The following is a 19,047-nucleotide window of genomic DNA, read 5'->3' as shown; positions in this document are numbered from 1 at the left end:
AATATTTTCTAAGATTAAGATACATATATTTTACTATAAGAGTGAGAAACACTTGTGGTAGCAGTTCTCAAACTTGTAGTTGGGTAGCTGTATCAGTTCAGACTTAGGATTGTGTTTCCCCATCAATAACCTCCCAACTACAGGTCAAAGTATATGCAACTGGAAATGGAATATGACTCCACCCATATACTGCATTTCAACATTGATTATTAAGAAGAGGAGGGTGCTACAGAGAAAATCCCAAGAGGCAGCTGACACCTGAGAACCAGTTTTAAAATTCTGAAGCACTAATATAGTACAAGAAAAAGAGGTTGAAAATCAACCACTTGCTCAAAAAGATGTCACTTGCCAATAACGTGTTATTGATAAAAAGCATAACCTTTGTCTAAAAAAAATAGGTAAGAGGGAAAAATCAGTCCTACAGATGATCTCATTTCACACTTAGATCAACATTTATTTCCCTCTCTTTTGTTTATGTTGGAGTCTGTATATTCTTTGAATCCTCAATTAACATCCACATTAACATTTGAACATGAGTGCACAGAAAGATGCATGAAGATTGAGATACAAAGGGAAAAAAAGAAAAAAGGTAAAGCAACAATGTCAGTCACATCCAGCAAGTAAGTACTGTTGATCATTGGCATGATCCTGCAGAAACATACTTCCATGGGATTTCCTTCCTCTAAGGAAAGATGTTCTTGCCTTATGTAGCAGGAGCTGGATAATGGCCAGGCATCACAGTTGTGGTCTCTGAATTGATATGCACTTAAAATTTAAGAAAGGTCCATAATAGCAATATGTTACACTTAAAAGTAAAAAGAACGAACAGAAACTCTAACTGGTACACATTCTCTGAGAGACCTTTTTTTTTAAAATATCATTTGAATTGCTTAAAAAAAAAAGCAACAAAAAACCAACCAACGTTGTTAAGGAAATAAATACAAGACATTACATAAATAATGCTTCAAATATGCTACTAGATGGCTCCTGGACTTTGTCATCATCTTTTTAGGCCTTTCAGTTCCCACTGCAAGAGGTATCAACCTATGAAGGATTTGAGCCTTGGCAGAATCTAATTTAACAGTATTTGTTTTCAAATGCCTCTCCATTCCCTCTCTGACAAAAGGTCCAAATCTGTACTAAGGATTCTCTCGTTCCTTTACTGACGGTATGTTACAAAACTTCCTAACCATGCAACATTTTACACTTGCTTTTTTACACTGTATTTTCAACTTTAACTGTCCATTTTATATTGCTCATAATCAGCCATACACCTCCTGTGTAGTTATTATTAACTCCATGCTATTTGTACTCTTTCTACCAAGTATCCTCATGGTACTATCATAAGTTTGTTTGATTATGTGTCTTGATTACACAAGAATTTCTCATGGTCAAGGGAAGTGTTTTCAAGTATAATTCAGTCTCTTCTGCACTCACTCTACTCCACGAATCTACCCATCTCAACACTTGTAACTTTTGGTGTCATCCTTTGATGAACTCTGTCATTTTACTTTCCATACTGCATTAATCTATCGTTGCCTCCTTGATATTCAATGCCTAATATTCTCTCAATTATTATGCTTTTTGCATATAAAATCTATATACACACAAACATTCTACATGACAACCTGTGACTACGAAAGCTTTCCTGTTCTAGGACCACTCCTGGCAAAATGTCCCTACTCAGCTTTCTTTAAAGTACCACAAAAATAACAACCTCTTTCATCATCATGTACCTTCATTTTAAAACTCACTAAGATCCTCTGATCTTTCTCTCTCTTCCTCATTTAGTATCCACATACATACTACTCTGAGACCTTCTGAAGTTTTTACTAATTTGATCATTCTCATTAAATTGCTGCTCCATTTTAAGCACTAGCCAAAACCCCTATTTATCTCCATCTGTAAATAACTTTCAAGAAGACAACACAACTGTTAAGCCCTGAAAATTACTTAAGTGACAAGATTTGATCTACTGAGTAAAAACTAGTTAAAAGGGGGGAGGGGAAGATATCAAGAATGAGTACTTGCCTAAATATGTGGAATCCTTTCCTCTACATTCTCTGTGTTTTTCTTCCTGCTTAGTTTATAATGGGACTTTCCTGGGTATGCAGGACAACCTCCAGAAATTTAAAAGGCAAACAAAAAAACCCTCTCTGTTCAGAAAATGAACCATAAGACAATATGAATAACTTACTAAACTTGATCTATTAAAAATAAATAAACAGCAAAAGAACTAGGCAATTCAACACTAGAATCTGCTAGCGTGTCTCAGCAGCTAACGTAGTCAGTGGAACCCTGATGCAGGTCTCCATGAACGCAGAACTCTACAATTAAAAAACAAAACAAGTCCTCACTGCTACCAAAACCCTAAAAGCAGAGCTCGTATCACTACTGGGGGGCAACACCAGCAGCACAGCAGCCACTCGAGGGACAGCAGGACTGTCTGCTTGAAAAGGGATACCACAAGCTGCTATGTAAGATAACAGCAATAATTTCTGATGTACTTCAGCAAGCAAGAATGATGACCTATGCTCTTTTTCCACCCTCCTCTATGCACTGACATAGGGCAAGATGTAGAGAAAGGAGGTATGTACCCCTTTTAAATAATGTGTTGCTTTTATTCTCTGGAGACATCACTGTGGCTGACAGCTCAAAAGAGAGCGGCAACAAGCACTATTGCTAAACACAAATTTACATTATCTTTAGTAAAAAAAATTTTTTTTAAGTGTTTATTGGCAAAAATAATTCCAATCATAGTAGAAACAAAAACTGTGTAGCTGTATAATATCTGTATAACATGGTAGAAATTGCAGAGTTGCATGAAAAATATAGTTTGTCTACACCTTTGACTTACTCACCTGCCTTCTACCCACTAATTGTTTTGATCAGAACAACTTGCATTCCATAACTTGGAGTAGTTTTAAACAACAGCCATTTTATACACTCTGCTTACAGCAGACTGAGTTTAAAAGTTCTCTTTCCAAATTACACAAGCCTATGGCCCAGGCCAAGCAACAGTTTCATATCACATACGATCAAGAACCGTCAAAAAAAACAGTGCTTTGGACCTACTTCCACCTGTAAGATACAAAGTTGGCCTCTAAATCTTTGTGTTTGTAGGTATAGAAAAAACTCTTAGATTTTTTGAAAGTTTGCTCCATTAAATCTTCTCCTCTCTTGTTGAAAATTCATTCTTAACACATATGTAGTATTAGAGGTGGGACAGAAAGTCGATGCAACCTCTCCTGAACTTAAGTTGACATCCAGTCTTGCATATGCTATATATATACACACATATACAATAAAATATATACATTTCTTATATAATCAACATAAAAAATACTCATAAACATTACTATTTTTTTTTAAGTGACAACAGCATTTGAAGAAACCCTTACTGTTCTACAACTGTATCCATCTTAGCTTTCTTAAATGCAGCAATGCCCATGAAGAAATATTTTTCAAGATGAGATCTTTCTCCCTGCAAGCTTTTTAAGGGAGAGATAAAATCCTTTATTTGATTATATGCAATGTTATGCCTTTATGATATTTTAATATAAGGATTAAAGTAACAGTAATTGTGATGATGACAGATTTTTTTAAACCAAAATGAAAATGGTAAATTCAGTGTTAATGAAAAATATAAACTAACAGAAAATTAATTCTGTTTATGTAGCACTGGTAGCGCAAGCAAAGATGCAGAAAAACTACTAGAAGCTTGTACCAGTAAATCAGAACCTCACTGTAGAAAGCAGATGGTGCAACTCAAGTCAGAGACCACTCAGCACTTTACAAATAAGGACAGCCTTCACTCAGTAGCAACCCAGAACCTCTCAGTTAATACCCAGTGACCAGTTTAAATGAGGGAATTGGCCTGTAAAGACTAACTTACCAGCATTTGATTACATAACTCCTCCTCTTCCTTCTACAGTATCTACCCCATCCGCTCTTCCAAACACCAGTGGTCCCATATTCCTGTCTCCTCATCCAGTGCATGAATGCATCCAGCTCACTCTGTATTCACATTCCTTCCCTTTGCAATTTAACTACCTATGCTCAAATGATCTTCTCTCCCCCCTCATTAAAATACCTCCAAACACCTTGTCTTCCCTATTCTTTGGCCTACAGGTGATTGAGAAGCAACATGTGTTATTTGGCCCAACTGGAGGCGGGGTTAGCACGTGCCTCCCAGCTGGCTGTTCAGAGTATCAACCTAGCAGTACACACGCACCTTAGAGGCTCCAAGCTGCACATCTGGATCAACTGGCTGCCTGGTCAGGAGATGTGCATCTTCCCAATGGGCAGATGCCAAGTCAAGAAACAGATGAAGTCTCTGAAGGCACAAACCATTGCAAATGCATACCATCTGAACCAAAAAAGCCTTGAGGAAAGAAAGACAGCCCTGAGAGTCACTTCCACCTGGCGGCCTTCTACAGCAGAATCCTGTACAATGCCCCCTTTAAAGTTTCATCTAGTAAGGCAATCAGATCAACAATCCTGTACATTTGTATTATTGCTCTACGTTACATGGTATGTGAACAATCATATTTATGTTGTGTCTACTTCACTGTAACCTTCCATCATTATTTCCACAATATAAAAAAGGTTTTCATCATATTTAGTTTGACACTGTGAGTACTGTAAGTCGACAGTACTACAGATCACACTATCCTAGTGAAATTATAATAAAACCAAGTAAATTCTTTGATGTTTCTGAAAACAAGAAATAATAACAGCTTTTTGTTTTCCTTACTTAGCAAGATCACCAAGAAGCCCCCTTCCCCCCCAAAAAAGCAAGCTTCAATTAATTTACTCATATAGAAAACAAATCCTGTTGCTTTCACAAACTCTAAAAAGAAAACAATCACCAAACCTTGAGTCTGCAACTTTTGCTTACATGCAAAGACCTCCTGAAGACAACTAAAGAAACGAACACTGTTTACACCAATTCCAGTATCCTAAGTTTTAAATGCATCTTTATTGACTTCACTTTTTTAGTTTCTTTCCTTGCTAAAAGCAGGCACATTTTGTGTTAATATACATGGTCCACATCCTACACACCTTACCTTTACAAGCACACTGTGGGACTGACACAGGATGCCATCAATTTCAGCCTAGCTCTGAAGAGGGATGAGATTCCCCCTAAGCAGATCTAGACTTTGCCCACATGGGCAAAGGCAACTTACTGCAGACCTACAGAAGCATCAAGTCACCATAAAACTAACAGAATATTTTTGCTTTCTACCAGGCACATAAATTTATGGACAATCATAATCTTAAACTGCATTGCATACAAATATCCATAGAGAAATGTATCAGTACGTTTAGGGAATCTGGGTGTTTGTTTACAGTTAAATGCAGAACAGTAGATAATTTTTAAGTCACTTTTTTCTTTGATCCTGCTTAAGAAGCACTTTCTTCACCAGTTGGACTAACCCTCTTCAAAATACAATTAAACTGCTTCTTAGGAGAATGAAAGCTACTACAGGAAAATGGGGTTTGTATACTGGTAATATAAAAACCTAAATAGAAAAAAAGTCTTGCATTCATTTATGACAAAAACCACCTTTCTAAGAATGTAACTATTTCAGTAATAACAGCGTATTGACTATAGGACATATGAATGAAACAATACTAAACATGATGAAGTCATTGTCACCAATATTTTCTAACCTTATACATTTTTACTATGATTCTCTATACACTGACTAACATAACATCTTTCTAATAAACAACTTCATGTTATATAAACAGAGAAGCACATGGCATTAAACACGATAACAAGTTTAGCTAAATTTGAAGGAAATAAAGTACATTGAATCATTTGAAAAAAATGCTTACTAGAAGTATTCCAAGCTGTATGGTAGTTAGGGCCCTGTATAGTCTTAAAATCCAGTTAAACACTAATTCACTACAGGGGTCAGCCTTTGGCACATAATTGTGCTCAGAAACAAAATTTTCACTAAAAAAAAAAAAAAATTGTATTTCTATACCTTAAACTTATAAAAATTACCCTGGAAGAACAAGCAAAATGCACACCATTGCTGCAATGCTTCCCTAGGTCTGCAGAGTACCTGACAGCACATTTTTCAGGTATGTGAAATACCCTTTAGGTATTTGTCTGGATCCTGTGAATTCTGCATGTCCACAGCTGCAGAAATTTTTTTTTCCAGGTACCATGGTATCTATTATAGTTTTGCTGTAAAATTCAGTATTTTACTGTTGCTAGGCACCTGACATTTAGTGCTTTGTCCTCTTGCCCTTTTACCTGCATACACCTTTTCTTTCCTTCAGTTTTCTTTACAATTAGGAATTCATTTGATTACGGGAAATATTCCATGTGCAGTCAATGGGTACAGACATCAAAGGGGCAAGGAACCGAAGATGAATTCCAGCTTATAGTGAAAGATTGAGAAGATGATGATTAGCAGAGAATGAGAGACAAAAAGACCTGTGAGCTAGACAGCCAGGGTAAGCAGCACTGCAACAGTGAATCACTCTCAGCCCACAAGCAAAGGAAAGGATTTCTGAACTGGTCCACGTGGGTAACGCCATGGAAGTCAAGATAGTAAGGAAAGGATGCCCAGAAAGCATGCTCAAAACTTCCTCAGAAATAACTAATATTGAGATTAATCAAATACCATCTTGAATGAGGAGTCAGAACTATATGTGTGTATATATATATATATATATGAGGGGGGAAAAAAGGTATCTCACAATGATACAACAGATTAATACTGCCATGGAATTTATTCCCATTTACTACTGAGAGCACAAGGCTCTATTATGAAGAATATTCTCTAGAGACAAAGTTAAGGTTGCATATTCATACTTAAAGGAGGTAATTTCTGTTTTTTTCGGGTATTTACTGTGCAACTGTAGCATTATATGAATGTATACTGTTAGAAATGAGAATTTTCTTAGGTTTTCATAGATGGTACTGAGGGGAGAATCTCCAGTGTTTCAAAGGTCTGCTATCCTCCCCAAAATTACATAGGATATACGTAAATTCTGTAACATGGCACTGTTTACCTGGCCATCAGATACTCCTGAGCAAAATATCCATGTAAGGGAAGAACTGTTCCTAAGTTTACTTCCACAAGTTTTTTTTTAATACAAATATACTTTTAAAAAACCAAACCAAACCACACACACAGTTCTACACCTATCCTACACCATAATCATTGTTAACCTACTCAGAACATGCTAGATTTACCCCCAAATTAAACTATTTTCATTTAGCTTAATTAAGCCCCTGGCATGTATCCCAAATGAAAAGTTACCCCAACACACTGCATCCTAGTAATACATGTTGTTATAGCACTTCTCCAAAGAACTATTACAGAGCTACTCAAAGTTAGTCATGTGATTTAGTGATTTACAGAGCTGAGAATCTCTACACGTGGATTATCATGGAAGTATAGCAACCTTTGGACTGGGAGGTAGAGGCCAACCACCAGGCATCACAGCACGTAACAATGGATATGCATGCAGCCATAAGTATGACCCATCTAAACTTCAGCAAACATGAAAAAGTCCAGCAAACAATGCAAGAGAAGAGGTCTCTGAAACAGAATGATCGTTTTACTTTATAGGATTTTTATGTATTTTAGGCAGCTATGGATTGACAAGTAACACTGTAAATTATTCTGAAAGACTACAAATCTGAACAGTTGCTCCTCCCACACCAATAAAAAAGGAAAATACTATGAACTCAGTTCACTCTTGCAGACAACCATGCTCCAGTGCACCATTCAACAGAACTCCACTCGTAACAGTATGCAATCCCTCCTGCAGCATAGCTCGCTTGCTACAATTTATCTGGAGTTAAAGTAAAAGCATGCACATTCAATTTAAACATAGGAAACAAAAAGTAGAGAACCCAGCATCACTACCTTGTTGCTGAAAATCTAATTCAGGTCTGCTTAGACTTGAACTTGTTGCTCCAAGGAGACTGTATTTTAGATCTGATACCTAGCTCACTAATCTAGTACCTCAGGCAAAGCCTAAGCTCACTATTCTGGGTACCATCTTGCTGTTTTATTATCCTTCCTTAAGATAAGCTTCTTTCTTTCAACCGTTCCAATATTTCTCTGCTTAGGTATCCCAAATTTATTTATTCCCTAAGGAATAAAGATTGTTCTTCCTCTCATCTATGCTACATTTTCTGCTTCTCAACACTGCAGAGGGCAAACAAGCTTATGAATAGTTTTATTTTCCTCATATATTCCTAATTTATATTCATTTTCAAATATTTAAGATATGACATAGAAGCATGAAGAGACACAATCCCTGCATTAAAGAGCTTACAGTCTCACACTTCTCTGTGAGATAGGTAAACAAACATCAGCATACCCACTTTACAAATATGAATAAAAATACAGCAAATGATTTAACTAGGGCCACAGAATAAACATGTATCAGACTGATAACCAGAAACAAGATCATGTGATGGGATCTCGGGCCTATATCCAATTCCCTCTATGAACTGTGTCTTCTAATAATGTGGACTGGTACTACAGTTACTTCAAGTAGTCCCATTTAAGCTGCAAGACACCACTCTGACACTCTGAACAAGCATTTTAAAACAAAACACAGCAGAACAAAACACAATCTATTCTCATAATCTGTTACATACTTAGTTTTCAGTTTTCCAATTCATTATCCTGTTTTATTTTCAAACAGTGCTTCCTCAGCTATTGATTAAAAAAGATTTTTAAAAGAGAGTAAATAATAGTAGCCCCCTTTTATGGATGTTTTAACTAAGACTCAGGAAGAAGAAATCTGCCTGTCAGAACTGGATTCTAGTATTATAAAAAAAAGGCTTTACTGTATTTGGATTTCATTCCTATTTGACATGCACTCCCAAAAGTAACAGTCTGAACCTCTGTGTACCTCTAGTACCTCATCTGTAAGCTTAACAAATTATACTTCTATATTTCATTGCTGCATAAAGTGGGGAGTGGGATAGGAAAGAAAAAAAAGGGCATGAAAGTCTTATCTATTGAGGTTTAACTGCAAATAAACAAGGTAACTAGGGCCTACTAGCCCTAAAATTTAAAAAAACCCAAAACAAAACCAACACTTTTCTTAACCCAGGCTTATTGCACTTCACAAGGAAATAAGCAATATCCTTGCATTCCATATACATTCTTGATCTTGTTGTAATATGCCTACCATCTAGTCAAACCTATAATGTTACCACAAGTATCAATAATTTTAAAGCACAAATTAATTTTGATACTGTTTCTGTTAAAAATTAGAAAATGGCCTTAACACAGAAACTTTCCACCAAATATTAGAAGATTCAGTAGGTCCTAAAAGTCACCACAGTTATTACAGTGTTGCCAGAAACTTGTTCTTTGTAGGTTATTAGTTCTGACATGTCTCTAGATAAGCTTTCAAGTTAAACAATCAGAATTCTGTATTAAAACTGAAAAACAACATTCACCCCTCCCCAAATAAACCAATGTATTTCAGCTTAGCAGCAGTGATTTAGGTCATTTCTAACAAAAAGCTTGCAGAAAAATAATCAGGAAGAGAAAATATGTTAACATTCATCACACTAATTTTTCGGTACATTTTTCAGCAGTAAAAAGGAGTTTACCCTCTGAAGGAAAAAGTCAGAAACTTTGATAGAGGCCAAACTCATCTGCATAGTGACTAGTATCACAACATAACTCTAAGAAAGAGCAATTTTAAGGTAGCTATGTTTCCTTTCACCTGCTGCTTGCTCTCCTCAGAAAAGGCCTAATGGAAATTTTGTATTATAAAAGTTCTATTATCTTTTGAGCAGATTCCCAGCAACTCTGACAAGACAATATCCATCCAAATAAGTAACTTCTATTGAGAGACATTCTAAGATTTTAAGAACCAACGTGTTTAATTCCTCCAAATAAAGCTTTATAGCATGAACAGTACCTAGTCTTGATTGTGAATATGTTGACTGCATGATTACATAATCAAATACATAAAACAAAATTCTCCTTCCAACTATGTAAAATATTCACTTCAGACTTAAAAGCAAGGTCTCAAGACATCTGACTGAAACACACGTTACAATTCTTATCTTGAGGGGGAAAAAATAATTTTTAAAAGAAATTAAAAATGTCATCCATGTATTTGTTTCCTGCCTCACCAACGACTGCAGGATTTGCGACAAAATTAAGCGCATCAGATTCCACAGGTGAAGTCTGTACTGTTGCAATAAAAGTCTGTAGCTATGCAAGATGAAAACCTTCATTATAGTGTTATTCAAGGATGGATAGAACCTGTAAGGTCATCTGGTCCATTTCTCTGCCAGTCCTGGCTCATTACCTGTTGCACATGTATTAGTGTCCCGACCAGGCTGGTTCTGAATGACCCACAGGTTCCCCCATACTCCGCTTGGCATATTATTTAGAACGTATACAGGTATATCTTGGGGGTTTTTGAGCAGCTGTCTGCTCTGAATTTTCTCCCTTGGTTTCATCTCAGCTTACATGTTAACACAGCCTCTCACTTTATTTAAAATTATCTCCCTTTTAAGTATTTAGGCTCCTCAAAATGCTTGTAAAATACCATTTACCCTTCTCACCCAAAATGTTAATTTAGCCAAGCAAAACATACTTATTTCTCAAGTCTTTTTAAAGATCAGTTAGTCCCTTCAGCCTTCTTAACATTTTGTTGCTCTTCTCTAAGCTTCTGCTAAGTTGCCCCACCTGTTGCAAAGGCTCTGAAAGTAAAATAGTACTCCAAATACAGTCACACAATCTCATACAAAAACTTATCTTCCACTTGTTCAATGACTCTGTGGATGCAACCTAAACTCATTCTGATTTTTACGAAGTCTATGTTTCATATTGCAAATTGGGGCCTGTTCTTCCTGTCAGAAGCATGCAGAAATCCCTTTCATATGAAAGGGAGTTGGGTGCACACAACTGACAGGATTATCAGGCCCATGGTAGCACTCCCATCCCTTTTTCAGCAATACTGCTTTCCAGGTTATTCCCTCACAATGAATACCTGTTTTGGATTACTGTCCCTCAACTGTTTTAGCTTGCATTTTCCAAACTAAATCTCATTTGTATTTTCCAACAATGTGCCTAATTTCTTCACATAACCTTTTCTTTTCTGCCCTGACTTGTGTTTAACTCTTCCCACTATCCTTGTCTGCTAACGTCACAAGTGCACAATTCACCTTCTCATAACTAATCCAGACACTAAATATGCCTAAAATGGCTAAACTTGTATTACTACGTGCACATGTAATCACTGATGTTACTCCTTTAGCACCTAAAACTGCTGTGACTCACCAAATCTATTCTTTCTACTTTGTTCTATTTTTGTTTATGGCCCTTCAAACAATTCTTCATTCAGATGATTATCCATATACATAAATAATTTGTTAATGAGAGACTCTGAGATGTATTTGAATTTTAGAAAATATGTAAAATATTACTACAGATACAACTTTCTCTTCATCCACTGGGGCCTTGAACCTGCAATCAGATCTGGCAAGCAAGCCAGTCCTGTACTTCTCCATACTCACTGATCTGTGTGCAGATGCTGTTGCAGCATCAGCTCCTAATTTTAAACACTGAGCAAGAATAACAAAGAAAAGTCTTTTAAAGTAATTTTGCTTGGAAAATTCCAGGCTGCATGTTACTGTTTCCCTAATATTTCTGCCATTATTTTACTAGGAACAGAATCCCTTAAATTTGTCTAGTTCTTCAGCTCATGCCTCTTTTTTCTTCCTCCCTCCCTTTTTTAAAAAAAAAAAAAGAAATCAGTACTATTATTCAATTTCTTAGTGACATCTTGAAGATCAAATGACCTATAAATACCTTCAGATCTTTCAAGAACCCCATTTGTTGTCAATAAGTATTTCATATGGTCCTGATTTTTAACTGCTCACACTTTTTCATCCTACTATATATGGAATTTCAGGAAATTCAGCCTAATGGCTTGCCTTCATAATAACTTTATGCAACTTCTCATTTATGAACTGACTTCTTTCCTCTCTACTTGACTTCCCCTTACCTCCCCAATATTTACAACAGCAAATTCTTATTCACCTTTAACTAGTACTAACTCATTCCTGCTGCCTCTATCAGAAGTTTACAATACACACCTGCTTCCCACCTTTCAGAAATTCTCTGCAGAACTGAGACTTAAACTTATTTTACCTTACACTTAGTTGTTTCACATAATTTCACTTAATGCAGATAAATACCTTTTAAAAGACAATGGATTTTTAATTCAGTCAGGCATACTTCATTTGCACTCCCCAAGAATAGATGAAGACCCACAACAGAAATAAATGTATTGCTTACGCTCACATGAAAACCAACACAACCTTGTTCTAATATATAAGGTCACATCAGCCCAATTCTTTGTAGGACTGTAACCTAATCAACCATTAACATAAAAACCAGGCTATACTTCATGTTAACTTTCTTTTCACCTACTGTATGTTTACCAACTGACAAAAATGTAAAAGCATGCCCACATTACTGATGTTTACATTTATTACCCCATATTAAAATACTTTCATTAACATTATAAAATAATCTTTAGAGAAGCATTTAGAAAATGCTTTACTAATTCACCTCAATTGAGATGAAACATCTAATTTGCACTACATCCAAGGGAATTACACTCTCTGATGCTGTAGAGACTTACAGAACTACATTAACAAGGTACAGTCTATCAATGGTTATCGGCACTGTGGCTTTTGACTGCTCACTAAGAACCACAGTGCATAAATTACTTCACCTGTCAGACGGCTCAAAGCAACACAGGCACAAAGTTTGAATGGTTCAGACTTTCCCTATTATAAGTAACTTTTTCCAGTGAGAGAAAAGGGAGGGCAGCACAAGGGAGAAGGGGTAGATACGATTCTCTATCATCTATTCAAATACCACCTATCATAAAGCCGATCAAAATTAGATCGGAAGTTTAAACGATTCACATATTTAATGAAGCCTAACATACAATCCCAAAGACACGCCGCAAAATTCCACAACAGTCAAAATGAAAAAGTTATTTAAACAAAAGACACACCTCAACTGCCTAGAAAAAACATAAGCCAATGATTGTTTTACAAAACATTTGGTTTGATCAAGCCAATGGGACTACTGACGTCACACAAATAATTCAACTTTCTAAATTATTTACACAGTAATTTTAAGTCAAAATGACAGCGTTATTACAGATAACACAGCAAAACGAGCAAGTGGTCCATGTAGCTTGAGATCTTATCTCAGCGAACATGGTATGCCAGATGTTTCATAGAAAGAAGCAACTTTCATCACAAACCATCACAAATCCAAGTCTGCAAATGTGTTCATGTAGGTGCACACCACTGAATCCCTCTGAATTCAACAGGGTCCCATCTGCCATGCAGATCCCTCGCTTTACAGCGGACACACAACATACAACTGGATAAAAATTTATATGAAAGTTGATAGGCCTCAGTTTGGCTTTGTTTGCAAAGTCATTACAATAGTGAGGCCAAGATTATAGTCATAATTGAGATTCAAGAGGAAATTTTTTTTTCCAAGGATAATTGCTCAGCAGTTCATGAAAATCTACCCCTATAAGAAAACTCAGGTTATGTTCTTCAACAGAGATAAACAAGACCCTGTTTACAAATTTATCCTTAGAGCATTTTTTCTTTCCCTATAACCAAATCCCCACCCTAAATCTTCTAGATTAAAGCTTAACAAACGTTAACCTAGCACAGATACATGTGTATATACAGTCTCATTACTGCACATGTAAGGAGGTGACCTCAGCTAGGAAACAGTTCACAGCAAACTTAGATTATGTGAAAAGCAACAGTGAGTAAAGCAGTAATTCAGAAAAAACAAGAACAAAAAAACAAAAACCAAAACAACCACTAAAAACCAATCCACCCCAAAACCAACAACCTTGACAGTTTATTTCAGAATGGCCTAAGTAAATCACAGATTATGATAAAACAGACATTTTTAAAGATTCTTCATCTTAACTGTTCATCAACTGTTTTTCCTAGAGTCCAAATTTAGGAAAATCCCTAAGTTTAAAAAAAATATTTCAGTTATTTGTTTGTAATCATTTATACATATTTTCAGCAACTGTATTTTAAATTATGTTAATACCAGCATGCTAATAATAAAAATAGCATTTTTGTATGTCTGATTCTAAATTAAAAAGTAGTACCTTATTAAAAATTAATAGTCATTAGAAAGCTAAATTAACATTAATTGTGTTAACTGTCACAGCATACATATACTTTCAAAATACAAATGAAAACACAAATGACATACAACCTTCTACTGCAAAAAGTTAGGCCATTCAAACACTTACAAAATATAGAAATAAGAAGGAAACGGTAGAAACCAAAAAACTATCATTTTGCAAATTATATGTAAAATCTAGTCAAGTAATAGACTACATGGTGAAACAGAAAAACTCAAAAAGCAAAAAACTGCTCTCTATGACCCAACAAATCTCCAGCAACACTATCTCAATTCTATGTAGTAGAGGGGAATTAAAAAAAAAACCAAAAAACAACCAAAAAACACCAACAGAGAAGGACATCCTAAAGTGAGCTTCCCACTTCATTCCTAGGTCTACTAACAATCATAAACTTTGGTAAAGCTATTAACAATGGTAATTTCTTTTCTTAGTCTGAATCTTAAAGCAATCATATGTCACCACCAAAAAAAAGAAAAATACAGTAACTACAGATATCTGACTAAGGTTTTCCAGACATCATTGTAACTCAATAACTGCTCCACTGTGCTATGAACTCTACAGCTTCAAGCTGGAAGTCAATCTAGGACAACCAATAGAAAGTGCACCTGTACAATTACTGCATTTCCTAATTCAGAAGGCCAAACTAGAGACAGATAAAGCTTGTGTGTACTCAGATCATCAAAACAGAAGTCCAAAAGCCCATACATCTTTTGTACATATCGCACATCTAGATTATCGTTAATTGCAATGAAAAATATAATTTATACAATTCAGAAACAGAAAATTACATTCCTTAACCAACATACATAAAACTTTATTCTAAATGAAATATAATTGTCTACATACAGCATCTGAAAACACTACATATGCAATAATTGTAAAATCTTTCACACAAAGAATAGTCACCAAAAGTTAATAATTTTTTTTTAAAATGTCATCTGAATAGTACCACACACAGTAATTTAAAATATTCAATATGAACTCCATGCTACATTAAAAAATAATCTACATCACAAAAAATAACCTGTATCATTTCAAGGAATGTAATCTTATTTTTAAAAACTGCATAAATCTACTATTTTTCAAATAATAAAAAAATTACTTAGCTCTTTGTACTCTAAAATAAAAAATAACGTATGCTGCTAGTAGTTGATAACAAGATAATTTATCCAAAGCAGTCTACCTTCCTGCAGATGCATTTTCATTCAATGTCTGACCCCACTGAGCAGTAAACTTTACATATATCAACACATTTCAGTGCTCCAAAAATCAAGCTAAGTTTCTGTAACTACAATAACATGATCTCTTAGTAACAGTTCTTTAGTAGTGTCATTCTAAAACAATCAATAAAAATGGCTCTGACATACATTGTTTATATACTTGGGATCCCTTCAAAGTTTAAGGCTTGCAGATGTAAAATACGAATAAAATAACTACAAAACAGAATTACCTTTAACTGATTACTGCCCCAAACCAGTAAGGAATTACAAGTTCTTTCTGCTTTATTTTATAGCATTTTTAAAGAGTAGGGATATTTTTATTATTGCACACACTGAAAACCAAATATAATCCCACACTCAAAAATACTATTGCAACAGCTTGATAGCACTCACCGCAAGTAATACTGCTTTAAAGCGAAGGCAGCGTTAGAACAACTTCTGGGAAAGTTAAACTCCTCTACAATTTCTCCCCACTGATTCTTCTCTGATACCTGTCAAAAACAACACACAGGCCGAGATACACAACGTACACATAAACACGTCGTTGACAGCGAACATCACAAGAAAACACAAGCTGCCATGAAGCAAATAGATAGATATATAAAAAGAAATAAACAGGAATGTATATGGGATTTAGGACTATGTATTTTACTGACAGTCGGTAGTATTTCCCCTTCGGGAATAATCCCGCTTCTCACCAGTATTTTACTTTATTTATTTTTTAACATATACCTTTTTTTTTTCGGGGGGGACGACCGGGAGGATTTGTATTGTTTTGGGGTTTGTTTGTTTTTGTTTTTACTACCTGGACAATAACCAATCGGGAGTCCCTCTGTCGCCCCCTTTTAAATCCTAACGCGGTCCGTTAAAAACCCAAAGAAGTTTAAAATAATGCAGGGAAGTCGTGGCGGGGGCGCCCCCTGGCCTCCGGGGCGCGGGGGCGCCGTCCCGGGGGGTCCCCCCAAGACAGATCCACAGACACAGAGAGGCCTTTCTTTTGAGGCCTACATTTCTGTCCCTAGCCTTGAAGCCTAAAGATGGCTATTTGATTACACACCGTCTTGGGTGCCCCTTTTGTTATTTTTCTCCGGGAAGGGCTCGGAGGGCAGCGCCCGGCCCCCCCCCGGCTGCGAGGATCGTTTCCTAGCCCATGCTCCGTGCCGATTATCGATGTTAAACATGCCCGCTAATTTTGAGTTGCACTAAAACTGCACTCAGACTCTCTCCTCTCTGTCTCTCCCTCTGTGAGAGAGACATACAGAGAGCTGCCACCACAACCGAAAGAAACTGCCTCTCGCCGACCGGAGCTCTCTGCTCCCTCCTCGCCTTCGCCCGGGGAAGGGGGACAGGGGCGAGGGGCTCCGGCGGAGGCGGGGGAGGCACCAGCGGGGTGTGCGCCGTACCCCCGGATCCCCCTTCATCGCTCCACCGACAAGGCCAAGCCACCAACCTGCCTATCTGCTCGCTTCCTTCTTCCACCCCCCACCTTCTCTAACCGGCTTTAAATAGGACGGTTCCCGGCCACCCCGGCTCCCCCCGCCGCCCCCGGGGGTCAGAGGAGACTTTTGGGAAGAGGTTAGTGGGAGGGAAACCCAAATTAAAACTTCCACTCACCTTCCCAAATCCGCCTAAAGTGGTGACTCTGGTGTAGAGAGCGTGAAGATCCAGCTCCTTCCCACCCACCACGGGGATCTTCTTAAAAGGAGACCTGCCAAAGGAGATACACACAAAACACCACAACTTGTCAGCTCTGCCCCCTTTTCTCCCCTCGCTGGGGCTGCCGTGTCCTTCAGGGAAGGGGCTGGAAGTTGGATCTGGTCGGTTTAAAAGCCTCCCCCCCTCCCGTTCCATCTCCCCATTTTCCTCACCCTCTGCTGTGGTGAAACTGCCGCAGCTCGTCCAGGAAAGCGAGTCCCTTTCTCCGCTGGTCTGCGTGGTTTTTACCCGTCGAATTTGCCATTTTTGTATTAAAAAAGGTTCTCGTAAAAAAAAAAAAAATTCCAATCAAAAAAAAAAAAAAAAAAACGGCCGACAACAACAACAACAATCCCCGGCTCCTCCTTGTCTTTAAGAGACCCAGGTGCCCGTGCTCGGCCGGGGATCAGCCATGGAGAGGGGCTTGTTTAAAAAAAAGTTTAAAAGGAATAAGGGAGCCCCAGAGAGTGTGGTAATTGCGAGTCCTGTCTCCACACAACACACAGGCAAAGAGACAGGGAGGGAGAGGGGCACCTCTCAGTAATTCCTCCTCCCGCTGCTGCTGCCTCTCTCAGCACCACAAACCCAACCGATCCAGCCTGCACATGAGACTCAACATGGTGCTGCTGGATCACACAATGAATTGGGTTACTGTTGTGGTGGGGTGGGGGGGGAGCCGGAGTGAGGTATTGACAGTGTGTGTGTGTTACAGCCGCGGCTCCATGCGATCTCCCTCTCCCTCGCTCGCTCGCTCCCTCGCTCGCTCTCTCACACACACACACTGTACAGCTACGGCAGCGGCGGCGGCGGCGGTGGCGGCGGCAGCGGGATTCACTTCTCTTCTCTCTCAGACAAAAAGATCTGAGGCCGCCGTGCTTCTGCCTGGACGAGAGCGCAACACAGCGGACCCCGGAGGCCGGTCCCGGTACTGCAGAAGGCAGCTCTAAAGGCAAAAGCCAGCACAGCCCCAGCAAGCAGTTCCTGGCGGGGAACAATAGGCTCCTCTCGCCGCTAAGGGCTCATCTGCAATGTGCCGCAAACTTCACACAAAGCCGGGCGGAAAGAGGCGAGGGAGAAGGAGAAGAGGGGAGGAAAAAAACGGCTACTACCGGTTGTTCCGGGGCTAGGGGCCGAGGAAAGGGCCCTCCCTTGCCAGGCTCGCACCGATCGGCCTCTCTCCGCTGGCTGGCGGCGGGAGGGGGGGGGGGGGGGCGGCAGGAAAGGTGGATTTGGAAAGCGGGGCCGAATTTTTTAATTGGAGTAAACCCAACGCCCTGAGTTCAAGGGGAGAGAAAACAACAACTGAAGGGGGCACTGGTGGATTTGGACTTTTGAAAAACTTTCCGAGTCTCCCGGCCTGAGGTGTTTCCAAGGGCAGGAAGTCGCCCCGGATGGCACGGCGGGGGCGGGAGGGGCTGCTCGCTGAGCCGGGGGGGCAGCAGGAACCCCTCATTTCGAGGCGTGAGGTATTTAAAACTCAGCAAAGGAGAATGCCGAGCGCTTTACCAAGCAGGGGCTGCCCTGGAGAGGTTTGCCAGCAGGGGCCTGAGCTCTGGCTCACTCCATATTTTTTTTTTTTTTTTTCTTCTTGGAGATACTACGGCCTGTAATCAAAAGTGCTTTAGGACTGCCGAACTCAATCTTAGCCGCCTATATATTTCTGTATATTGATGAATGGTACATACAGCATAAAATAACTTAAGGAGGAAGGTCTTGGCCCTCACCCTGAGCGGGCAGTAGCCAACAGTGGCACTGCAGGCCACTCTCCCCTCTGCCTATGGCGTGTACAGTGTTTGTAAACACTTGTTTTCTGTTTCCCACACGGGAGCCCCGGAGAAGACCAGCACCCTGACCACAATGGAGCCTGGTGCCGCTTGGGCTAAACAGGAGCAAGAATGAGCCCATG

The 19,047-nt window shown here is 38.6% G+C and overlaps 1 protein-coding gene across 2 annotated transcripts in view; it reads right to left on the bottom strand.

Annotated features, from left to right (window-relative positions):
- The window catches only part of ARID2 (AT-rich interaction domain 2), a 109,612-nt gene extending 91,628 nt beyond the window's left edge, over positions 1 to 17,984 (bottom strand). The window contains exons 1-3 of one of the 2 annotated variants that reach the window (XM_074870423.1): positions 17,315 to 17,984; positions 17,061 to 17,154; positions 15,840 to 15,937 (exon numbers count right to left, since the gene is read on the bottom strand). In XM_074870423.1, coding sequence (XP_074726524.1) covers positions 15,840 to 15,937; positions 17,061 to 17,154; positions 17,315 to 17,406 — 284 coding nt within the window. In that variant the 5' untranslated portion in view covers positions 17,407 to 17,984. The remainder of the gene's footprint in view (positions 1 to 15,839; positions 15,938 to 17,060; positions 17,155 to 17,314) is intronic. The other variant, XM_074870422.1, reaches the window with a different exon arrangement.
- Positions 17,985 to 19,047: the final 1,063 nt, after the last annotated feature.

Source organism: Strix uralensis, chromosome 5 (genome assembly GCF_047716275.1).
Source record: "Strix uralensis isolate ZFMK-TIS-50842 chromosome 5, bStrUra1, whole genome shotgun sequence".
NCBI lineage: Eukaryota > Metazoa > Chordata > Aves > Strigiformes > Strigidae > Strix > Strix uralensis.
Note: the sequence above shows the minus strand (reverse complement) of the source record. Positions and strands in the feature narration are given on the sequence as shown.